The sequence below is a fragment of the Mesocricetus auratus genome, unplaced genomic scaffold (assembly GCF_017639785.1).
Source record: "Mesocricetus auratus isolate SY011 unplaced genomic scaffold, BCM_Maur_2.0 Super-Scaffold_100007, whole genome shotgun sequence".
In the NCBI taxonomy this organism is placed as follows: domain Eukaryota; kingdom Metazoa; phylum Chordata; class Mammalia; order Rodentia; family Cricetidae; genus Mesocricetus; species Mesocricetus auratus.
The window spans coordinates 80,588,043-80,612,819 of record NW_024429191.1 but is presented as its reverse complement, the minus strand read 5'-3'; the positions used below and the strand labels follow the sequence as shown (position 1 = coordinate 80,612,819).

Below are 24,777 nucleotides of genomic sequence, written 5' to 3'. Positions count from 1 at the left end.
ACAAGCAGAGTCAGCAAACTAAAGAGGCGGGGTCTGCAGGACCATTTGGAGAAGTAGGGGGGCTTGGGAGGGTGGGGGTGAAAGACTGTAGCCTCGAGCGAGGCGAGTGACTGGGTGACAGTGTGGAGGGCAGTCTGCAGAGCCAGTACGACGATGTCCCAGCAGGGCAATGAGGGCTGGGTTTGGAAAGGAGGGAATGAACATGACTCTTCCAAGCCGGGCACATAACCGCCAAAAGGGCTAGCAGAGTTGTCCAAGGTGTCTTCAAAGGTTGGGCCTGGTGACCGAGGGAAGGGTGTGAGATGACAGACGACATTGTGTGTGGTTGACAAAAAAATGATACCACATCCTCCCGGTCATGATTCATTGTCTTTATTAACAATGCCTCTGGTCGCCAAAAAAACACACTGTGCTTCACGAAGCGGTACTGACACTGTCATTCTCTACAAGAAAAACGTTGGCATAAATAACTTAAATGAGAAAATAAATACGTCACTGGACTCTTTAAAAACCACAGCTTCCATTCTTGTGGGTGAGCCGCACATGGAAAGTTTGCTAAATCCACCAGGCCAGCCCCAGGGGCTTCCCAGCTCCGTGTTCTTCCTTCGCTTACAAACACCCCCCCCCCTTAACAATTAAAATCTACACAGAAAGTAAGAGGTGTCTGGAAATGATTACAAAAAGATTTGTGGGTGGCGGTTGTGGCGCCTCCCAGCTTCTCCGCATATGTACAGCACTTGTCCCTCCCCCGATTATGATTCTCTTTAATGTAAGATATGCCATCACTAAGGAGAGTATGAAGACGCTGTTTTTCTGGACAGAAATGTGCTCGTGGGTGGCAGACCGGAGGAGGTGTCCTGGGAGACACAACTTTGGCTGGAAGTGACCGGCAAGCCCAGGTCCCCCCACGACCTTAAACTGTTGTGTGGAAAATCCCTTTGAAATATGGCAATGCAGCGGGGGGGGGGGGGCAGGAAACTGATCTTTGGAGACCAGAGGTGCGATTTCTGTCCCTTCCACCATCTCTGAGACCCTGTCCTTCTCTATCCCAGTTTGAAGGCAAATCTGAGATGAAGGAGTGGGGGTAGCCAAACATCTGGGGAGGCCAGGCTGCGAATCCACAGCCTCTTCTAAGAGGTTGTCAACCAGAAATCTCTTTTCTTCTTTCTCTCCCTCATTCTCTCCCTGTCTCCTTCACCTGTCCATATGGGGCACCCCAATCCTTGGAAGCTCAGCAGAGTCCTTGGAAAGTCTAATCTCACCGTGACCCATATTTTACAAAGCAGACACCGAGGTACCAAAAGAGAACCCCGTAGCCCAACCTCACACTCAGTGGCCAAGCCAGGGCCAGAAATCCTATCCAGTCCTGCGATCTTGCACACACGGACTTTACAGTGGGATGGGGAAACTTAACTGTACCTCTGTAAACCAGTCCCAGATCCTTTCACACTCTGCTCCCTTTACGGTGAAAATGCTACCGTGTTCTGTAGGGGACTGACGACCGTAGGAGCCCCCCTTCCCCCCACCGCCCCTGGCTGGGCAGAGTGGCTCAGTGTCTGTGACTCAGCTCCCTCTCCAGGCCTGCGGGAACTCCCGCAACGGGCAGGAGGGCAAGGGGACTCTACCGGCTGGGGACTCCACATGGCCTGGAAGGTTTGGCGCCCCTGGCCTGAGCTACAGGCTTTACAATGAAAACGAGTCGGATCGTGCGGGGGCAGCGTGGGCGCGGGAGCGCTCTAGTACGCGTTCTCCAGCTCCGCTTGGTTGGCTTTGGCGCCCCGGGCGCGAGGCCTTGGCTTGCGACCCTTCTGCGGCCGTGCAGTCTCCGGTCCGAAGTCCTTGAGCTCCGACTGGTTGTGGAAGCGGGTGAGGCGCTTGCACTTGCAGGAGGCCACCAGGCGCACCTTGCGTGCGCGCGGCGCGGCGCCCCCGGGACACAACAACTGCACCCGCTGCGCGCGGTAGCGGTCCGGGATGCAGCGGAAGTCGGGTCCGTTCGGGCGCCACCACTTCACGCGGCCGATGGCGTTGGGCAGCAGGCGCGCGGGGCCACACTGGCCCGAACACACCAGCTCGGTGACCGGCTTGGCGCTGCGACACGGGCCGTCTGTCACGAAACGGGTGTAGTGCAGCTCGCGGCAACTGTATTCGGACACGTCTGCGGAGAGAGGGAAGCGTATGGGCGGCAGCCTAGCCCAGGCTGGCCTGCTCCCGCTGTTCCTCCCTGTTTTTTCCAAACCTGCCCCTCTCCAGGCGCTTTCACATCCATGCATGGCTTATAGGAAGGAAGCACCAGGCACTTTTGGAACTTGCAGGGGAAGATCTCTCCCTGGCTGCTCACTGTCCTTAGAACCCAGTGATCAAACACCAGCGCTCAGCCATTTACTTTCTGTGTGATCTGTGGGCACGCAATTTAACGTCTCTCTTCCCCACATCTGTAAAACAGGTTGCCCCAAGATTCAATGACTTCATCCACTACATGCGCATTATACTGGGCACTATGTGGCAGTCAGAACTGTCATGTTCTTGTTTGGGGATTGGGTCTTATGTAGCCCGGGCTGGCTTCAAACGGGCCCATGCATTTGAGGATGATCTTAAATGTCTGAGTTCCCATCTTCACCTTCCCGGTGGTGGTATCCAGGCGTGGGTCATTCACTGCCTGGCTTATGAGGTACTAGGGAACCGGGCCTGGGCTTCGTGCATACTAACCAAGCACTCTTCTAATTTAGCTCCTTATCCCCAGGCCTGACTAGCAGCCGCTAGCCATACCTGACTGCCCTCTGGTCCTTCTAAACCCCTTTACCAGCCACTGGGAAGGGGCGGGGTCCCAGGAGATGGAGAAACGAGCGGAGGTTAATTGAAGGTAATAAATCAGGACAGCTGCTGTGGAGGAGCGGGTAGAAGGGCAGGTGGTGGGGATAAGAATTCATTAGACTTGAAAGCAACCAAAGGCAGCGAGCGGTTCCAACCCCCTCATTACCACAGGTCCAGGCTGAGAAAAGAACTTGCCCCAAAGGCAGGGCTGGGTTGCCTGACGCCCCTGCCTAGGATGCCAGCACCTTCTGGCTCCTGCAAGGGTGAAAGTGATTTGTTAGAGGACCCCAGGTTGGGGGATGGGTGGGGGTAGAGGGCCGCTCACTCTTTGCTAAGTACTTCCTTAGCAGAGGGGGGTCAGAGTTCTGGCCTACAGCTTCTGCCCCCATAAGCATTTGTTTAGCACCTGCTGCATACCAGGCTCTTGAACTGTAGCTCATGGTGATGCAAGCCTTCCTTCTGTGGAAGGAGGTTGGGTCTGATGCCTGGCCTCATCTCGTGCACACACCCAGGCTATGTCTCCCACCATGGGCTTAGGTGGATGGAAGCTTTTAAGCTAGCTAATTCATATGCGAGTCCTGTCCACCCCCAAAAGTTTCACAGCGGGCTAAGATGGCATGAAAAGATTTAAGAAATTAGTTCCAGAGCCAAAACCAGAGAGAGAGGCAGAGGCCAGCATCCACCTCTGCCCCCGACAGCAGGCACAGCAGGGGAGGTGGATGTCTAGTCACACCTTCTGTGCCTGGCTTTTTGGTTTCTGCGCTGGTTTGACTCCCTCACCCCTGTAGAGGCGGTGTGTGGAGGAGTCTTTGCCCAGAGAACGATACGTTTTGGGGCTTTCCAGGAATAGCACCCGTAGGTCAGACATTTCCTCTGCAAAACGTGACCGCATTGCACGCTCCTTTGGGGGTGGCCCTTTCCCACACCCCTCACTGGCCAGGAGACAGGGGAGGCAGGAGCATGCTGGCGGCCCGGAAAGCAGCTTCTGCCCCACGCAGATGGTGAGCAGCAGGCAGCCAGGTCCTCGCTCTGGAATGTGTCCCTCCAGCTGCCACCCGGCTCCTGTCATCCCTGCCAGCTGTGCACTCAATCCCCTAGGCATTTCTCGGTGCAGGCCTGCCTCCACAGGCTCTGTCCCCAGGAATGAGGCAAAGCTGGGCCAAGGTGCAAGCAGAGGGCAGATGATGCCACCTGTGCCCATATGGGGGGATGCTACACTCATCTGCCAGTCATGTCATGGGCTAAAACCGTGCCTAAAACCCTGTTCTGTGGTGCTAACCCACTGCGCCCAACAAGGGGAACTGAGTGGGGTTCTTTCTGGCTTCAGGTTCCCATCCAAACCCAGTCTAGGGTTGTGTTGCAACTGGATCAAAACCAGCTTCCAGTCTCTGTTCTTTTTATCCTCCCCACCCCGGTGGCTTTATCCCAGGAGCCTCAGTTTCTCCACCTTTAAGCTAGGATCACCTCATGGGGTGGCCATGTGAGATATAGAACAACCACAGCATCCATCAGGTGCTACCAGCCTTACCTTGTGGCCTCCCCACTGGTCCAGCCAGATCTAACCCCTGTGTCCTTGAGGAGATTCGTTGAACCATCCTACAAGCCCGTGCCTAAGTTAATGCCAGCTTCGGCTGACCTCAGCCTGCCCCTGCCTAGAGTGCTCAGCCAGCACCCCCACCCCAAGCCTGTCCCCAGACTCTAACCCTGTGCTAGCATTCTTCCAGGCAAGCCTGTCCCCCGTGGTGTGGCAGAGGCTAACTATCCACCCTATCTTCAAGGCCTCCAAAGAGCAGATTCTAAAACTACCCCCATTAATTCCCGGGACCCCCATGCTAACAACTTGTCTTCTCCATCCCATACCTTTGGTGTCATAGGGATGGTGGGGAGGTCTCCCTCCATTCTCTGCCCGGTTCATGGTCTGGTTGTTCTCCAGCTCCTGGGGAGGCTCAGGGTACTCTCTGAGCCCAGGGATGATTTCGGTGGCATCATTCTTGAAGGCTTGCCACCCCTGACCCTCCACAGCACAGAAGGCTGCATGTACAAGCAGGAAGACAAGACACAGGGCTAGCGAGAGCTGCATGGTGCCAAGTGGAGGAGGGCGCTCAGTAGCACAGGCTCCAGTCCCCAGCCTAGATACAGTCGCCTTTTAAAACCCCCTCTGCCTCATGCCAGCCAATAAGGATGGACTGGAACAGGGCTGGTCCCATGTTTCCTCACCCCCCCTCCCCAGGGGAAAGGGGTGTGCTCAGAGCAAGCCCTCCCCAAGACTTCTCAAGCTCAGCAAACTTCCAAATTGCTGCTGGCACTCCCAGGTGACCCAAGTGGGATGGGGGGGGGGAGGCAAGGACAGAGCCAGCTCTCCCAGCACCTCCCACGTTCTGACGGCTGTGGTTTTCAGATATCAAAATGAGCTTGGCTTTTAATTGTCTGGCTCCCCGGGCCCCTCAGGCATTCTCAAAACAAACTGTGGGCCAGCTTAACAAAGGAAACATGTGGAGCTCCGAGTTCTACAGAAGGCAGAGTTCAGCTGACCACATTCCTCTAGCCAAGTTCCTTTGTCACCCCACCAGCTAATGGTCTTAATTAAAGGTGTCTGTTTGCACCCCACTCCCCACACACAAGCAGGATGCCTTTTTATTTGGGGGAATCCAACCTAAGGGTCTCATACTTGCTGTGCAAGCACTCTATACGGGTCCTTTTAAAGAAATCCCATTGGCCTCACGTCCATAAGGCTCAGCATGGAAGATTCTGAGCAAAAGCCCCTTGGCTTTCTTCTTAAAACCAGGGATAAGTAGAGAGTCCACACCCACTGGTGAGAAGGTGGGGTTCTGGCAACAGGTGGAGGGTAGCCATGGCTCTTGGAGATGGAGCACAAAGAGGAAATCTCTTCTACCCTTTGAGACCTGGGATCCATCACAGGTGGTTCTTAGCCAGGGAACTCAATGTGGCTTAAAGGCTGGTGTGCCAAAGGCAGCTCCTTCCTTGGCCAAGCCTGGGGCAGGCAACACAGAATCCCATTTCTTTGCAAAAGACAAGACCAGTGCTTTTAGTACTGACATTTCTTAGTTAGTGCCATCATTTCTCAGATTACACTCTCCATGTACATGTATGTGCAGTGTATGTGTGAGTGTATACATGTATGTGTGGGTGCATGCAGACCAGAGGGGGTGTGTCCTCCTCTGTCACTCTCCAAGATATTCCCTGAGACAGGATCTCTTACTGAGGCATTCAGGTTAGACTAGCTAGCTGGCTAGTGGACTCCCATGATCCACCTGCCTCTCCCCCCCACCCTTCACAATCCTGGGGTTATAAGCACGTATGGTCGCTTTTCCACATGGGTGGTAGGGATCTGAACTCAGTTCGTCATGCTTGTACAACATGCACTCTTAGTCATCAAGTCATCTCTCCAGCCTCATTATATTTTCATAAACAACTCCGAGTCTTGTCGAAAAATCCAAGGGACACATATAACAGGTGAGTTTCAGAAAGCCATCTCAGGTCCATCTAAGTGACTGGTTCTCAACCTTCCTAATGACCCTTTAAGACAGTTCTTCATGATGTGATGGCCCTGACCATAAAATTATTGTCATGCCTACTTCAAACTGTAATTTTGCTGTTATGAATTATAATGTAAGTATCTGATTATTTTTCCATCATCTTAGGGTGGCTGATCCCCATGAAAGTGTCCTTCAACAATCCGGGGGGGGGGAGCTCGACCCACAGGTTCAGAACCACTGGTCTAGGTACAAAGAAATCCAAAGGCATTGCTGGCTCAGCCAGCAGTAGCAGAAGGGCCATGGACAGGCAGAAGGAGGGGTATGAGCAGGAGGGTTCACACCTGAGGTGCAAAAAAAGGAGTGTCCGCGGAAGCCTTCGCAGAGATGGATTGTTGGAGGATGCCCCGGCCCTGGAGGAAGGCTGGGAAGAAGGCTATGGTCCACCTTGTCCTGGTATGCTATCTGTGCAATGAATCAGTGTCCACCACCTGCACAGCTTCTGCAGGCCTCTGCCACCTGCCTTGACTTGCAAGTGGCCTGTCCATCTGGGGCCAACCGCCTGGGTCCCCCTTTTCATCTTCCATCACCCACACATCAATGCAGCTGCTCTGACAGTTTTACAAGGCAGACAGAAGTCCCTCCAGGAAGGGCCCTCTCTGATACCTGCTTCCTAAGTCAGTTTCCTTCGGGGCAGACAAAAACAGCTGTGGCCATTGTTGGGGGTGATGTATCTCTCACACCAGAGCTGTGGTGTTGTTAGAAGCTGCCCCCTCCTTTTGTCTGTGACCTCCAGTCTCCTTTTTCCCTGCTCTGGAATGTGGACTGTTAACCCTGTCTGGGCCAGAGAGCCAGCCCATTGCTCTCTCCAGACTTGGGAGAGGACAGTTCCTGGGCAGGGGTTCTGTGATCATGCAAAATGGTTCTCATAGCACCATCTGCTGATGGAGGTGACAACCAGTCCTTGGAACGCTTCTGCCACCTGCTGGACATAAAAGGAGAAACCAAGTGACCAGAGAGTGGCCAGGCTTGGGACTAAAGGAGTGTTAATAAGAAAAATTGAGTTCTTTAATGGCCCATTCTTCTGGGTCATTCTCGGCCAACGGGTAACTCTGCCCTTCACAGGATAGATCTGAGAACCTGCTGTGGTGCCTGCCTTGTTTTTTCCCCTTGAGGTTAAGTCAGTTATGGGTGTATTTACTCTACACAAAAACCTTACCATTTCTCAAGAGCGAAACCTCGGGTCTCTGTCGATCCCTCTTGACTGAAGTATAGGGTGTTTCTTCTTTCCTCCCTTTCTTCATTTCTTTCTCTTTTTCTGTTTTTCAAGACAGGGTTTCTCCATGTAGCCCTGGATGTCCTGGATCTCACTTTGTAGAGGAAGCTGGCTTGGAACTCACAGAGATCCACCTGCCTCTGCCTCCTGAGTACTAAAGGGTATTTCTGACCTCTCGTTCTCAGCAAGACTGCTGTAAACATTCTTGTATTGTGTAATGGGTTTGGTGTTTAGCTTGTTTGGGGTCTTGCTTTGTTTTTGAGATGGCCTTGTTGTATAACTCAGGCTACCTTCAAATTCATGGTCCTCCCATTTCAGCCTTCCAAGGGCTGTAGTGACAGGTGCACACCACCACACCTGGATAGCTTTTCTTAATTACTCTTTCAAATTCTGAGGTAACTGTAAGTTGGCAAGTACTTGAAATAATTCAGAGGGATTTTTATGTCTTCTCTACCCAGTTCCCTCAGTGGTAACAGCTCACCAAAGGTGCCAGCACAGCACCACAACCAGGACACACAGTGCACCAATCTTACTCCCACCCGCCCCGATTTACACGTGTGCACCGACTGTGGCATATGATCATGTATTTACTTCTTTCTAAAAATTTTATTATTTTAGGTATGAGTGTTCTATCTGCATGTATGCCTGCATGCCAGAAGAGGGAATCAGATTCCACTATAGATGCTTGTGAGACACCATGTGGTTGTTGGGAATCGAACTCAGGACCTCTAGAAGTGCAGCCGGTGTTCTTAACGGCTGAGCCATCTCTCCAGCCTGACTCATATATTTACTTTTTATCACATGTGATTTTCCTATCTACCACAATTAGGATGAACAACAGCTCTGTGGCCCCAAGGTTCTGCCCTGGTGTCCTTTCATTATTTCTTTTGAAACAGAGTCTCAAGTACCACAGGCTAGCTGAGGCTAACCTTGAACTCCAGATCCATTTCCCAGGTGTCGAGATCCCAGATACATGTCACCATAGCCCGCTCTGTCACTTTTATAGGGATGTCTACTTGCCTCCGTTACCCTCCCTCTTCCAGACCCAACTCATGGCAGACACCAACCTAACCTCGACTTCCAGTTTTTCAACTAAGAAATGTTATTCAAATGCAACCAATGCATGACATTGTCTTTTTTCACTCAACATAATTCTCTGGAGTTATCCAGTATACAGGTACAATGGTGGGCATCTATCCTTCATTAGTGCCCTACAAGAATTTTTTGCTGCCCAAGTTCCCTGTGTTCCCTACTTACTCCTCTCCTCCCATCCCAACTCCTAGCACACACAGAGTTCTTTTCTGTCCCCATGGGTGCTGTGCCAGCCAGAGCACCATCAGCTGGACTTACACAGTGTGCCAGCTTCTCAGGTTGGAGCCTCCGATGGCTAAGTTTTTAAAAAAGATTTTATTTTATTTTTAATCATGTGTACATCTGTATATGGGCATGTGCTTGTAAGTGCAGATGCCTGTGGAGGCCAGAGGTGCCAGATCTTCTGGACCTGTAGCTAGAAGTGGCTGGAGAGCTACAAGAGCAGTGTGAACTCTTCCCTGAAGCCATCTCTCCAAGCCCCCCAGAGGAGTATTTTTAAATGCTAGAAAAAGACTGTACCGGTATGGTGGCATGTGCCCTTAATCCTAGCATTTGGAGGCAGAGGACAGAGAATCAGGAATTCAAGACCAGCCTTAGCTACAGATGGACCTTGGGGACCAGGCTGGGCTACATGAGATCCTACCTCAAAAACAACAATAGCACCACCACAGAAGTTAGAAAACGCAAACACAAAAAAACCTAAACCTACAAGAAGAAACACACAAAACAGACTTCCTTGTTAAGGTAAGACATTTATTTTGGTTACAGTTTTATAGTGTGTTAACACTGGTGATGCAATAGACATTAAATTTTCCTTTTCCCCCCAATGGCAGGAATGGAACCCAGGCAGGGCCTTGCCCATGTTAGGTAGGTGACAGTTCTCTGCGCCATCCCACCATCCCCTTCCCCTGAACATTTCCTGTCCAATAAGTCACTCCTTTACAAGTTACCCTAACAGTTGGAAGAGGTAAGAGCAACACAAACTTTCATCAGTCTTCTCTACCCTGAGACTCCCTCTAAGATCAGATTAGAATCTTGATCTGGAAGGACCGCCTGATGCCACTTTAATGAAAAAGAAAATGTTCCATGAGGAAAGCTCTTATCTTTGCATTTAAGATCAGTGCTTATTTTGATTAAAGCATTGAGCATCTTAATACTACGAGCGTCTTTGTGTGAACTTGTGGCTGGAAAGGCTGAACCAGCCTTCTCAACCGCGCCGCCTGCTGGTCACAACATTATTACTCATGCCCATTTCCCAGGGGTGTGTGTGTGTGTGCGCGCACACGCGTGCGCGAGCAGGCAAAAGGCCAACTGGGGGGATTCTTAACCTCCCGTGTTGGAGCCCTAAAGAGCCTTAGTGTGGGCCAAAAGAGTTCCCTCATTTGGTAAGTTTTGGCCTGTGCTCTCGAGATAACAGCATGGCGGGGGAAGCAGCCTGCCTCTGGAAAGGCAGTCAGCCTGCTGAAGGTTGAGAAGGAAAGAAACCATTTTACATTTTAATTTTAACTGGATTTTTATGAGTCGAAGAAAGTGATCAGGTCTGGGGAAGAAGGAGGGACATCCTGAGTTCCTTATTCCATCACTTTCCAGGGACAGAACACCATCCAGGAATGGCCCTGACTTGCGGGCGTGCATGTGGCAGCCCTTCCACAACACACGGCTATGCAAACTGAATAGGAGCTAGTCTTCCAAACATGGGGTAAAGCCAATCGAGAGACCCCAAACTTTCAGCAAATAGCCCCAAAGGAAAGGCAGGAATCTTCCAAAGGCCCCTTTTCCTCATTTTCCCACAAAGGCCTCCAGGAGGGTCTAGTGAGTAAAGGCAGGGGCTGTCCTGTGGGGTCCTCGCCCAATGAGGCAGGAGGAGGGGAACACAATCTCTTCCAGGAGCAGAGTTCATCGTCACATGTCACCATGTGTCACCTGGACCAAGACCAGCTATGTCCTAACTTATTGGGGATCCACCTTCTTCTTTCTCTGGGGATGACTCAAAGACGTGCAGGGCGCTTGGACATCGCTGGGAGCTGGTCTCCGAGGCATTAAAGGCAAGAACAGCCCAGCTTCCTTAAGCAGCAGGGCTCAAACTACTTCCACTTAGCTTTAGAGACCTGGGTGACCCTTAATTATCCTGAATTTTTTGGTTTTTAAAAACAGGATCTTGCTATTGTAGTCTCAACGTGGAGACCACACTGGCTTTGAACTTGCAGTGACCCTGCAACCTCTGCCTCCCATGAAATGGGACTGTAGACATGGGCTACCATGCCCTGCTATCCCAGATGGTTTTTTGCTTTTGTTTGTTTTCTTTCATAACAACACACAGGTAAGCTCTGCCAACTTTACGGGGTTATTATGAAATGCAAATCAGAAGAAGCAAGAGAGCCACTTGAAAATTACGGAGCGAGGGACAGTTTGGCTATGGCCGTTTCATTCTGGAAGAAAAAAGATGACAGTCGCACGTGTCCAGGGGTGCTGTGGTCGCACAGAGTAGGGGACAATGACCATCCAGGCTGCACAGCTCTGCCCCCGCTGTGATCAGAGGCCTTAACCCCGGGAGTGAGGCCCTGAGATGCACCTGCTTCTCCAGGCTCTTGCCAGGTGCTCAGCAGCTCTGGAAAAGGCGCATTCCTCACCCTCGCTGTCAACATTGCTGAGTTCTCCACTTAAAGCTGAACTTGAAACATTCAATAGAAGTTCCCTGATATTTCTTTCTCTCCAAGTAAGATTTCTTTGCAGACTCCGGCAAGTCATCTTACATGCAGGCTGCTGGGATCCAGGTGCCCTACAGCAACACTCTGTATACACTGGGCACTCAAGCAGCTCCAGTTCTCATAAAAACAGGTTCTTATGAGATGCCTATGTGCTAGGTGCTGGGGTGATGGCCCAGTGCCACCACTCTGCTCTGTGTGACCCTGGATACACCCTGAATAACAAGAACATAAAGTCCCAAGAAGACTATGTCCAGTCTCTGGCAGATGTGTACACACACGAGGCCCAGCACATTTCCAAACCATCTTTACAAAGTCCTTTAAAAGGTCATTTCTTTGTTTGCTCTCTCTCCAATAAAGGAGAGGTCAATTGGGATAGTACATCAAGTGTCATTTCTAAGCCCAGCGAGTCACTCCAGGGCTCCTGCACAGAGACACCATGGAACCATCAGAACCACCCGTAAATGGGCAGGGTGAGCACAGGGACCCTTCATTTCTCTCCCGTCCCCGAGGGGACAGCCCCTCCCCACTTGACACCCGTGCACACACCCACGAGCATGAGCTGTAATTGGCCATCTTCCTTCTCTATTCTTAGAATAGCAACCAGGATGGTAAGCAGTTAATATGATGGCTTGGGCTCACCCACACTATAATTCAGGATAAAACCATTGCAATTCTCCAAATGGTGGGTTGGGTTTTTTTGTTGTTGTTTGTTTGTTTGTTCTTAATAGGCTGGACCTCAATACCCTGTACTCTTAAAAAAAATAGAAGTAAAACCCTGCCCAAGGCATTGCTGTTCTAACAGGCAAAGGAGTAGAGCCGTTCACAGGGAAGGCATTGAAGCAGCAGGTATGGAACAGAAGATCCCCAAAGAGGCACACTTTAAACATTCCAAAGAGTTGGGAAAGCCCTCTAGGAAAAACGGATTTGTCAACCCAAGGGCCCCTGTATAGCGTCTTTAATTCTAAGGAAATAATTGAAACGCAGCCTCTTTGGGGAACTTCAGCCACTAATAACCCATCTCTAGGCTGCTTCAGAACTCTTGTCATACCTCTAAGAGGGTGTGGCGGGTTATGAGGACCAGTGACAGATGCGGGGAGAGCAGAACCTGTGTGTGCACAGATCCTGTACCGGGGTCACTGTGCTAGGCCACTCGGGGGAACCCAGGTGGGGGAGGGGGTCAGAGGAGAGCCTGTGAGTGGCTCAGGCCCTTGCACCCTCACAGGCCTCCTGCCCTGGGTCACTGAGATGTATCTATGCCACAGGCTTCCTCCCTGAGCCCCCACCTCAGGGAAAGGACATAAACTACAGGGAAGGAGAGCCAAGGAGCAAGAGAGGCCTCCTCAGCAAGCTTCTTCATCTTCATAAGCTCCCTAAGGGTGGAGTGACCCAGGGCCGCAATGGGACAGACATATGGGCAAATGCCTTGTGACACAGGGAGCAGGGTACACTGTGTTTCCTAAGCATGGCAGCCAGGGTCTCCCAATCAGACCTCTGCAGGAGAGGCGGTGGGCACCCTAGAGTTTCACCTTGCCTTCCTTGGCTAGTCTGTCATTGAGCTGGCAGAGTTGGGCCAGGAAACCGTCATTGGGGCCGATCTCACGATTCTGCCTCACGATGCTCAAAGCAGACTTGACGTCCATCTTCTGCCGCATCATGAGGTAGGCAATGACTAGTGTTGGGGAGCGGCTGTACCCCTCACGGCAGTGGACAAGCACCCGGCCTGCAAGAAACAGGGAGATGCGGTAACCGGAGAAGTCCAGACTCACCATAACACTGCAATTCTTCCATACAACAAGTAGAGAGTGTATCGCCATGCCACTGTCTCACCCTGAATAGTCAAAATAATAAGAACGAAAGATCAAAAGTTGATCCGAGGCAGACGTGCAGCAGTTGGTAATCTTCTCTATCACTAGGGAGGGCAGGGTATGAAGAGGCTCCCACCACGGGAAAACTGGCACCACCTACTCAAGGTGCACACCTGTGCGCCCAACTGCCCAGCAGTGGCACCCCATATACCTTCACTGAAAGACAGGGACCTGGGTGTTCTTACATCTTCTGTGTCTTAGAAGTACTATGTATAGTGGCCCCAGGAGAAAATTCCCAACAGCAGAATGGGTAAATAAGAAGTCTTTTTTAAAAAGAATTAATGATCTCAGTAGGGCCAGTAAGAAGGCTCAGTGGGTAGAGGAACTTCATGCAAAGCTAATGACTTGAGTTCAAATCCTGGAATCTACATGGTAGAGAGAACTTTCTAGAAGTTGTTCTCTGACTGACTTCATGCCCAGTACATAGTCATCCTTTCACCCCCATATGTGTGTGTGTGTGTGTGTGTGTGTGTGTGTATGAGAGAGAGAGAGAGAGAGAGAGAGAGAGAGAGAGAGAGAGAGAGAGAGAGAGAGAGAAATAACAAAGAATTAACGATCTAGTCAGATGTGGTGGTAAACATCTGTAATTCCAATATGCTAAGAAGCTAAGGCAGGAGCTAGAAGTTCAAAGCCAGCTTAGGCTACAGAATGAGACCCTGGCTCAAAAAGACAAAGATTAGGAGATGGCTCATTAGGTAAAGGCATTTATTGCTAAGCCTGAGGACCTAAGTTCAATCCCTGGGACCCTTGCACATTGTACTCTGATGTCCACCCATACACTGTGGCATGTGTGTGCGCGCGCACACACACACACACACGCATACACACACACATGCATACACACACATACACGTATGCACACACTCACTAAATAAATACAAAAACATGGAGTAATATGCAACTCACCAGGAAGAGCATGAATGGAGCACAGAAATGTAGTAGGGCTCCACAGGACAGAAAAGAGACCCAACTAAGTCACACTCTCAGAAGTCTAAACAGTGGTAACCTGGGAGGACGGGTGGGCACCAAGATGAGAGGGAGCATGGAGCAGGCTTTCTGTGGTGCCGCTTGTGTTTTAGCTCTTCATTTGAGGGTTGGTACACGGATATCTGTCACTTGTGAGCTGCTTATTTTGTGACATCAAACGAATTTTATGCTTCAGTCAAGAGCAAAACATGAAACCAGGTATGGTGCCATATGCCTGTAATCCTAGCACTCAGGAGGCTGAGGCAGGAGGATGGCGAGTCTGAGGCCAGCTTGGGCTATAGAGCTTTACTCTGTTTTAGAACAAAACAACATCCACAATTAGATAAACAAGACATGCTGTGTGTATCCATACAATGTAACACTTACAAAGGGCACTGGGAGAAATGGCTCAGCAGTCAAAAGCACTTGCTTCAGATCAGAGTCTGATTCCCAACACCCATACCGGGCAGCTCATAGCCCCCTGTAACTCCAGCTCCAAGGGAGTTCATGACTTCTTCTGGCCTCCATAGGTCCCTGCACACATGGGGCAAGCGCGCACACACACACACACACACACACACACACATACACACACAAATAAAAATAAAGCATGTTTAAAAAAGAACGTACTACAGGTGCATATAATAGTATAGATGAAACTCAAATATTCATAATGAAAGAGACCAGAACAAAAAAGAGTGCATGCTGTGTAACTCTGTTGACATAAGTCTGTGAAAGGCACACTGGTCTCTGGTGACAGAAAGCAGACCAAGGGTGATTGAGAAGGGAAGGTGGAAGGGACAGGAGATGCTGCAGAGATCATGAAAAACGCGGGGGTGACGGGCACATTCACCATCTTGGCTGTAGTGACAGCTCAATAGCTTTGCTTGCATCAAACTTTTACTGACTGCCACATTAAATACATAGTATACTTCACTGAATGCCAATTCTGTCTCTGCAAGGCACATTTTAAAAGAATAGATTTCAGAGCTGGAGAGATGGCTCAGCAGTTAACAGCACTTCCTGCTCTTGCATAGGTCCTGGGTTTGGTTCCCAGTCCACATCCACCTGGAACTCCAGTCCCAGGGGATAAGACGCCCTCTTCTGCCTCTGAGGGCTCCTACACATGTGTACAGAGAAACTCATGCAGGAACACACACATGCACATAAAAAGAAATGTTTTTTTTTAAAGAATGGATTTCCAATGCAAATACAAACCACACACACACACACACACACACACACACACACCCTCTTGTGACTCCCCCAAATTGTCCTGTCATCCCCTGCTCTCCTCTTTCCCTGCATTCCACCTTGCCCTCAGCCTACAGCACCCACCCTTCCCTGCCTACTTCCTGCAGACTATAAGCCATTCCCATTGCCACACTCCTGTCTTCTGTCTCAGTCTGCTTCATTCCTTTGTCACCAGTGGAATGTAAACTCAGAATTCCTCAGGGCAAGGAAAGCAATGATGGGGGTGAGGGGGGGAACAGACGGGCCAAAGGTCATTGTCACCAAAGTCCCATCACACTGCAGGAGGGCAGAAGTCCAGCCTCTCTCTTCGGCCGCCTGCTCCCCACACAGAACTTGACTTGCAGGCTTGACATCTCTCACTTGTGCCTCCGCAGCCTCTCCTCCTACAGATGGAGTTCACCGTCTACCCTCACCACTCACTGCCAATCCACACTCCACCGGGAAGCTAGACAATCTTCTGGAAACACTACTCTGATTTGTCATCCTTCACAGGGTGGGATCTAGTCTCTGAAGTGTGGCTTATGAGGCCTATTGCCACCCCCACCCCTGGGGGGGTGAGTTTTAAGATCATCCGGATACATAGCAAGACTCTGTCTCAAAAACAAAGCAAGACAGAGACAGAGACAAAGCCCCAGGCTAGTGCCTGGCACACAAGAGCACTCAATAAACATCACCAGTACTGGAGTCCCCCAGGGGCCCCAAGCACCTGTGACTCTGCTGGCCACATACAGATCCGCTCTCCTTCTGAAGGGTTCATTCTTCCAAAGCAAGGGATGTGGGGCTGGATTTGGATGCTCTACCATTTCCAGCATCCCCAGGCATCCTCTGTTGCTAGGTGAGTGAATGGCCACCACCTACACTCTTCACAGGCATTATTTGGAAGGAAACTGGGGACCCAGAACTAACAGCATCTCCTCTGCACCCATCACCCTACCCCAAAATGCTCCTCTATTTCCCTAGATCCTCCTCCATCAGGAGATGGGAGCCCCCTCCCCCCCCCCCTGCTGTTACCTAAAGTCCTCAGTGTGGCTGGTCGCAGGACAGCCACCACCTACTTCCTACTGAGCGCATACTCAGTTACATCCAGGGCACAGAATCTACCATGCTCCAGGCCCAGCCCACACAACACCTCCTTCACACAGCCTCTTTAGATGCTCGCAGAAACAAGTGATTGCTCCCTCTTCTACACACACCCAGGCTCCTTCCCCACTCCCTGGCATATATGTGCCTGTGTGCCTGTGCGTGCGTGTGCACGTGTGTGCTTCTTCATACTTTCCTGTGAGCTCTAGTGTGCGCTCTCTCTCTCAAACTATGTGTTATATGCCTGAGTGTGTATACCTGTTCACATATGTGTGAGGCACATATGTGCCCAAGTGCACATATGTGTGTGTGCAGGTGGAGCTCAAGGTTGACATCTGGTGTCTTCTTCGATTATTTATTCCCTCTTATACATTGAGGCAGGACCTCTCACAGAGCCCAGAATTGCTAGTCTGGCTAACAAGCTTGCTCTGAGGATTCCCTGTACCTGACTCCTGAGTGCTGGGATTACAAACAGATAACTACATTGCCCAGACTTTCTGTGTGTTCTGGAAATCCAAACTCTGGTCTTCGTGGTTGGGCATCAAGTGCTTTATCTGCTGAAATACCTCCCCCAGTTTCCAACTCCTGGCTTTCTTAGCAATAGATTCCTGTTCCCCCAAGTTCCCGAAAGTGGTTTGAGCCCAGTATCCATTTGGTAGAATAAGTATCCACTTAGTAGTATTAGTATCCATTTGGTAGTATTAGTATCCATTTGGTAGAATAAGTATCCTTTTGGTAGTATAAGTATCCATTTAGTAGTGTAAGTATCCATTTGGTAGAATAAGTATCCATTTAGTAGTATAAGTATCCATTTGGTAGTATAAGTATCCATTTAGTAGTGTAAGTATCCAATTGGTAGAATAAGTATCCATTTAGTAGTGTAAGTATCAATTTGGTAGAATAAGTATCCATTTGGTATTATAAGTACCCATTTGATAGTATAATTATCCATTTGGTAGTACAAGTATCATTTGGTAGTATAAGTATTCATTTGGTAGTATCTATAAGGCACCAAAGTCCTGGGATGTATTCTGCTTGTTCAACAATTCCTAAACAGTGAACCCACTGTAGAATGTACCCATTGCTATATCAATTGCTGGAGCAAGACCAGGGACACCACTGGTCCCCATGAACCAATCTGGGGGCAGGCTTTACAAAAGACAGGACCCTATGCCCAGTGGTAAGGTATAAGGCGGAGTTTGCCAGGGAATGGGGAGAAACAGGCAGAAAATATCCCAGGCCAAAGATTCAGTCTACCCATACCAAAGCGAGAGGTCAGAACAAGCCTGTGTACATTCCCTGTTGTCTAGAAATAGGAAATGAAGGAGAACACTCCAGATTTCCCTTTATGTATGACCAACTGCTGCCATGTGAGAATGGCAGTGCCCACTCCGCTAACTAACTGGTCACTCCATCTATCCAGAGTGAGAAACACAGAACAGCTGGAGGGGAAGGGCACTGGGGTCAGTGTGACAGGGACCATGAGGGAACATTAAGGCCCTGGCCTTAAAGTCTGAAGTTTTCCCAGTCAACAGAACTTCTGCCAGCCCAGAATATGTGCTGGGCATCAGTGGGTAGGGATCTGTCTTTGAGAATCACTTGGACAGGGAAGCTGCTGGCCCAGGAAGCATCTATGTAACCCAAATAAGGCCAATCATATCTGCAATGAGTCACCTCTTCCCTACAGAGGGAAGATGTGAGGGGAAGAGCCCAGAAAGTCAGTCTGCCCTGCTGCTCTGCCCTGTGGCCTGCTAGGACTTATCTTCTAATGTTGTGTCTAACCACCAGGCAGTCCTCCTGCAGGCCCACTTTTTGTCTGCAGCTGCAGGGACTAAGTGGCAGGAAGACTTAACCTGGGATTTCCAGGGTGCAGACCCTCAGCCGGTCATGGTCACTAGGAGAATTCTGGAAAATAGTTCACTTCCTCTCAGAAGGAAAGAAACAGGCTGGGGATTTGGCACAGTCTTTATGCTAGGTTCAGATTCCTAGCACCCACATAAAATCACAGCCAGCAGCATGCATCTGCTGTCCCAGGCCTAGGGAGTTAAAGAAAAGTGGAACCCTGGAGCTCACTGGCCAGCAGCCTAGATAAGTCAGTGAGCTCCAGGATCAGAGAGAGATCCTGTCTCTAGATAAGTCAGTGAGCTCCAGGATCAGGGAGAGATCCTGTCTCTAAGGTGGAGACCAATTGAACACCATGTTCAGTATCACCTTTGGCTTCCACATGCAAACATGTACACATGCATACACACAGAGACATACACATGTACAAGCACTTATGCACATATATACATATTCATGCACTCATACTCATGCATGCACGCACACGCATATACACAAATGGGCGCACTAAATTTAAAGGAAAGAGGCATTGATGCCTAATTGCTGCACTGCCTATGTCTGAAATATTATCCTTTGTCTATGGGATACATAAACTCTATGCAATGGTCCCCATAAGCTCACAGTTGGTGGCACTATTTCGGAATGTTTCTGGAAACTTTCTCAGGTGGGGCATCTTTGGAGGAAGCAGGTCCCAGAGGGCTGACCCACAATCACTTCCCCACTATGTGTCCTGTCTGCTGTGAGGTAAAGAGCCTCCTCTCTCACACACTTCCACTGTCCTGACATTTTATCCATGCACATAGGACCGGCTCCCCACAGACCGAAACCCCCTGACAGCATAAAATAAAAGTCTTTCCTCCTTCAAGCTGTTCTCTCACTTATTCTGGTCATGTTCATATAAATGTAGCTAATATAAGCTGTGGTGACCAGATGTGCTGCACCTCTGAATCAACCAGCCCCAGGGTTACTTCACTTCGAGACTTTGCATCCTGGGCATTAGTAACCCTTTGCCATTATCACAGGTGTCTGAGTTGGGGGCAAGGAGCAGGTGGTTGGGAACCACCCTCTGCCCAAGTCAAACTAAAGGCAAAGCCCCTGGCTGCTGCCACTGTGGGAAAGAGAGGAACCGCTTGTGTAGTGGGGTCGCTTGAGCTGCCAGGCAGAGAGACTCTTAAAGTCCTCAGTCATCACCACAGGGACAGGAAGCAACAGAATGTCCAGAGGAAGACCTGTAGAGGTGTGCTTTCTAGATCAGCCCACGCCAAACCCACCTCCCACGGGTCCTGGCTTTAAGTTCCTCACCATTGCTGTAAGCCAAGGCCTGGTCGATGAAGTCTGCGGCCTTTTCAAAGTAGGCGCTGAGGTTGAACTCCTGCGTATCATTGGCCTTGATGCCCAAGTAGATGATGCCGGAATCCTTGTAAAAGTTGGCATTGGTGTTGACGTGCATGAAGGACCTGCCCTCGGCAGCATTCAGGACGTGGGTGATGCCTAATTTTTGCAGCTGGGAGATGTCCTGAGCCACAGACCTAGATGGGAGGCAGTGGCAGAAAATGAAGAGGCAGCCTTGGGTAAGGAAGAGATGAGGCAAGAGATGAAGAGCAAGGAGACTGTGCCCACTGTCCCCTGTGGCTTCTCCTGCCTCGTCTCATGACTGCTGCCCTCACCCAGCCATATCCAGTTACCAGCAGCTTCCCCAAATAGACTTGTGGTTCCATGCCCACACTGTTCCCTCTGCTGCCTCCGTGAAGGCATCGCCTCTCCTCTTGCAGAGCCCCCTGTGGTGTTTCCCCAGCTCTTTCCAGTGTGTGTCCCATCACAGCTCCTATATTGTGGTGATGGTATAGCCAAGATATACAGTAAGGCACATGGCTGTAATTCTAGCACTCAAGAGGCCATGGGAGAAGTATCATGAGTTTGAGGCTAGCCTGAATTTACACAGTAAGACCCAGATTCAAACAACAAAACAAAAGAAATACAGACCCTGGAGTCAGAGTGCCTGGGTCTGAACCCAGCCCTGCCATTTACCAGCCAGGCAACCTTAAGGAAGCCACTTAGCCTATCTATGCCTCAGTTTTTCTTTCTGTTAAACGGGGATAACAATGCCAACTTGGGGGTAGTCTTGGGTGTTAAAGGGGGCTGTGGTGTTTCTATCCCATGGCAGGGTCTTGCTTATCTGCCCAGAGCTCCAGTCTGAGTTCCTTGAGTGGTCTGTCCCCAAAGTATCTGCTATAGTGCCTGACACACGGTATTGAATAAATACATGGTGAATGAGTGAAGAATGAAACTGTCGCATGTCAGGTTCCCTGAAGGATCGATCCTGCCATACTCTTAGTGACATTTCTGGGGCTCTCTGGAATGTCTTAGTACTTAGGAGCAAGTAGCCACTCCCCCCCCCAAAAAAACCGATGGGAGTTAGAAGGTGTCTTGACTGAATGGCATCTTTCACTCCCTCTCACAATGTCCCAATTTAAATAGGAGTTTGTACTTCACAAATCAGTGTCTCCCACATGGTCCTAGCTGCCTGTTATGGCAGCTGGAAAGAGAGGACAGGACTGTCCCCAGTGAACAGAGCTGAAACTCCGCAGGGCAGGACAGGCAGGGGATGCACATGTGCTCACACGGGCTGCTGAGTCACAGCTGCGAGGCAAGCTTTCTCCAGACATTCAGCCATGCTCTGCCTCCTACCTCCCTCTGGCCCTCACACCCACACCACCTATCAAACCCAGAGATGGGAAACTCAGCTTACACAGACTCTCTCACCACCACGAGAGGATGTGGCTGAAGCCCTTCAGTCTAGGAGCCCCTGGTGGGTGAGGACGCCCAAATTCTCGGCACTAGGTAAGCAGTTGACCCTCCTGGTTGAGCAACCCCTACATCAAGGTCAGATTTGCATAGAGGGCAAAGAATGTGTTTTCCATAGCAGCCATCACTCGATGGCTGCCACCAGCCTAGAGAAGCTGCTATAGACCATTGCAACCAACTGTCGCCAGGAAGCAGGCTCCTGGCAACTTGGGTAGTTGGGGTAGGGAGGGGTGGGAGGGGTCCCCTAGGACTTTGCAGTGGCTGAGCCTCAAGACTGACCCATTCAGGATACTGAGCAAAACTGCACAGCAGTGCTGGCAGAATAAAGAACACCGTGTCTATATATCTCCTTTTCCTAATGCGGATCCAACGGTCAAGAAATACACCGTTATGGTTACCACCGCTATTGCGAGTGAACATCACGTGGTGTGTTACACACACTAGGTGCTCCGTATGGAAATGAGGGAGGCAATGCATGCAACCTGCCCCCAAGTGTCTGGGACCTGCCATGTGAACCCCCTCTGGGTCCACGGTAGGTTAAGCAGCAGGTCCTAGGTTCAGGACAAGAAACGTGCGTGTAAGACAATGAAAAGTCCGCACAACCCCTCAACCACCCCAGGTCGCCACTTCCTATTGTGTGAAAACGAGAGGAGAGCTTGTTATCGGTTCTGAAATGCAGTCCTTCAACTGGACCCACAGAGCTTAGGACTTTGATAAATGGGTCTCCCAACGTGGGTCACGCCAGCCTTTCTTTCAGCGTTAACACTGATTCTCTCCCACTGCTGAGAAATTCTTAGTAATAGTACGACTAAAAATTTTTTTTTAGGAGAACGCATAAGAGATCAATAATATACACATTTCCTGACGGAGGCATTTTCAGATGACTCAGGTCTTCTATAGAGTTTAACATTTTGATCTATCCCATCCAAGTCAAGCCCTATCTGAAGAAGCCAGGAAAATCAAGGCTCAGCTACTTCCTCTTTTAGAGTATTTTAGGGTATTTGGATTTCCTGACACGGACAGCAAAAGCTCCACACCCGGATTGTAACGTCATTCCGTTGCCATGGCAACGAAGGCAGACATTCCACGGTGACCTCACTGCAGAACTAGGCAGCTGTCACATGATGCGCGGCCAAGAGACAGCCCAGCCACCTGTTAAGAGAACGTGGTAGCCTCGACCCCGCCTAAGCGGAAGCCAGAGCCAGTGGTGGCCCGGGGCAAGGTCGGGCAGTTTCGGGTCTCAGGGCATGCGGGGTCCGGCTCCTCACTTCACGCGCGGGGAGTGGGTGTCGACTCCAGCCCTGTCCCCAGCTCCCCGCTCTTGCTCGCAGGTCGGCGACCGCGCCCATGTCCCCCCCGCCCCTATCCACGCCCCTGGACCCCACTCCAGCCCCCGAGTGGGCGGGGCGCCCGGGGAGCGGCTACGGAGTCGGCCCTCCCGGAGACTCACGCGTTGCCCACGTAGACCCTTGGGATGACCTCGTTGCAGGGCTGGCTCGGGAGGCTGTAGCAGCCGCTGCCGTCTGAGAGCAGGTCGTTGAGATCTTGCACCGAGAGCTCGAAAGGGCCGGACATGGTGGCGGCGGGGCCCTGCACGCCGGGGCAGGAGCGAGCCAGGGGGAGAAGCCGGGTCAGCGGGGCGGGGCTGCCCAACAAAACCGCCCCGTCCCGCCCCGGAGGCGGGCCCGCCGGGTTCTAGAAGCTGCGGGCGCCACGCGGCGTTGCGATGCGCTGCGCAGAGGACACGCGCGGCCGGCCCACGCGTCGTAGGACCCTGGGGCACGTCCCTGACCGAGATGTCGTCGCTCCCGTGTCTCCGGTCCTCTCTCTCATCCTGGCTAAGGCCAAGGTGCGCGGCCACTTCCTTACTGAACCCGACCCCTGGGGTACACCTGCCGTAGTTCTTTGGGATGACGGGGACCCTTGGGGTTTGCTATGAACCCTTCTGGCTGCAAACCAGCAGCGTTGGCATCCATTCCCTCACCCCAAACAGACACATGTCAGAACACATCTTCCCAACACACACCTGCTGAACAAATTCCCTACCCCAGGAGATGAATCTTTTACCCAAGGTCACAGGGAAGAGTCAGCGCTATGCTGGGACACTTCTTTTAATATGAATCCGCACTGAGTTTTTAAAGCTGGGGCTTTAGGTCGCCAGGTTTGGCCGCTGACCCCGGGGGAGTACTTAATCTTAGCCTGATTGCTGGCGAATAAAGGGGAGGAGGAGGTTATGGCGTCACAATAATAGTTTGAGCAGTATAATTTTAGAGATCCGAAGTGTTTACAAATCTGTAACTTTAGAGTGTAAACACAGTGCAAATGGAAAGTTCTCACACCTGACCTGTGACAGATGACAGTCAAAACACAGGTGCATTAAAAATTACTGTAGAAAATTATATTCAGGATATATGTATATGTGAAGCATTAATGAATTTCATGTTTAGATATTCCTAAATATCTCATTATAAATATTAAAATAGTCTAAAATCTCGAGCATTGCAGTACAGAATATGTGATACCTAACTTCTAAGAATTACTGGGAAGATTCCAGAAACATTCAAGAGGCTGAGGAGGTCCTGGACCGTTATGGTACTTAGCATGCACAAAGCCCAGGTTCAGTTCCCGGCACCGAATAAACAGGCATAGCGATTTCAGTAGCACTCATCAGTGAATGTTTTGAGTACTCACGGGGTCTGCACCCTGGGCTGTGCGCTCTGGGGAGTATCATGGTAAATTGTCCTCCACGCCCCCCTTTACAGATCTTCCTGGAGCAGCTGCCATTCCACTATTGGCCACATGGTGTCAGTAGCTGATCCTCTCCTGAGTTTCCACCGAAAGCAAAGGACTTGGTAGTTTACTTTAATCAAAGCTGCTCTCAGCACTGCCCTGGGAAAATGGCATTAACTACTAAGCGGTAAATCCAGACCGTGTCTGGAATCCAGGAATCCAAGAATCCACGCCCTGAGTCCAAATCTGCAACTTACTAAGGTTTGTTTTCTGTTTTTGTTTTGTTTTGTTTTTTCCACACTTAGGTTTTTGAGACAGGGTCTCATATAGACCAGGCTGGCTTTTAATTTTCTATATAACCAAGGATAACTTTGAACTTGATCCTCCTGCCTCCACCGCTCCCGGTTAACATTGGCTCAGCTCTTAAGTGTTTCCTTCCCTAGGAAAGCTTACAGTCTCACATCTTCAGGGAAACCTTGCAGGAGACTCTGCCTTCTTAGCTCATAGCATGATGAGGACTGGAATTCCTCCCTCCCTGGGTGCCTGCCTGTGCTAGCCAGGGACCTTCACACCATACATTTCCTTTCCCCTCCACAGCCTTGCAACAGCAACTTTCCAGGCAGGCAGGGAGCTTCAAAGACTTAGCACAAACCCAAACGTCCAGCACAGAGCTGTAAATGCCTGTGGGGAGAGAAAGGTGCTACTTACCCTGATCCAATCATAGCACGGGGCATATAAGTACCGGATTATCCCACACCCCATCAACATATAGAAATTTTCTCTCAACTTAAAATTAAAAATTTTTAGGTGCCCAAAAACAGCTAGACAGCTCTTCTCCTATTCCTCCATTG

The 24,777-nt window shown here is 50.5% G+C and overlaps 2 protein-coding genes across 5 annotated transcripts; both read right to left on the bottom strand.

Moving 5' to 3' along the window:
• Window positions 1–356: 356 nt before the first annotated feature.
• Window positions 357–4,907, bottom strand: Sost (sclerostin). Its single transcript, XM_005070072.4, has 2 exons — window positions 4,675–4,907; window positions 357–2,158 (listed from the first exon to the last, which is right to left on the bottom strand). The coding sequence occupies exons 1-2, from the start codon at window positions 4,892–4,894 to the stop codon at window positions 1,737–1,739; spliced, it is 642 nt and encodes a 213-aa protein (XP_005070129.1). The 5' UTR covers window positions 4,895–4,907; the 3' UTR covers window positions 357–1,736.
• A 4,501-nt stretch (window positions 4,908–9,408) lies between these two features.
• Window positions 9,409–24,739, bottom strand: Dusp3 (dual specificity phosphatase 3). 4 transcript variants are annotated; one of them, XM_040749850.1, is made up of 4 exons: window positions 24,635–24,739; window positions 22,647–22,786; window positions 19,694–19,920; window positions 9,409–13,104 (listed from the first exon to the last, which is right to left on the bottom strand). In XM_040749850.1, exons 1-4 carry the CDS (start codon window positions 24,692–24,694, stop codon window positions 12,899–12,901), a joined length of 633 nt encoding a protein of 210 aa, XP_040605784.1. In that variant the 5' UTR covers window positions 24,695–24,739; the 3' UTR covers window positions 9,409–12,898. The 4 variants fall into 4 exon arrangements, with proteins under 4 accessions (XP_040605784.1, XP_005070130.1, XP_040605785.1 ...); XM_005070073.4 differs by lacking the exon at window positions 24,635–24,739 and adding an exon at window positions 23,264–23,359; XM_040749851.1 differs by lacking the exon at window positions 24,635–24,739 and adding an exon at window positions 23,243–23,334.
• Window positions 24,740–24,777: the final 38 nt, after the last annotated feature.

Coding starts and splice junctions, on each gene's coding strand:
- Sost (XM_005070072.4), bottom strand. CDS start 4,894: ATGCAGCTCTCGCTAGCCCTGTGTCTTGTCTTCCTGCTTGTACATGCA. Junction 2,159..4,674: donor CCATCCCTATGACACCAAAG/GTATGGGATGGA, acceptor CTCTCTCCGCAG/ACGTGTCCGAATACAGTTGC.
- Dusp3 (XM_040749850.1), bottom strand. CDS start 24,694: ATGTTGATGGGGTGTGGGATAATCCGGTACTTATATGCCCCGTGCTAT. Junction 22,787..24,634: donor CGTGCTATGATTGGATCAGG/GTAAGTAGCACC, acceptor CCCGGCGTGCAG/GGCCCCGCCGCCACCATGTC. Junction 13,105..19,693: donor GGCCTTGGCTTACAGCAATG/GTGAGGAACTTA, acceptor TGTTTCTTGCAG/GCCGGGTGCTTGTCCACTGC.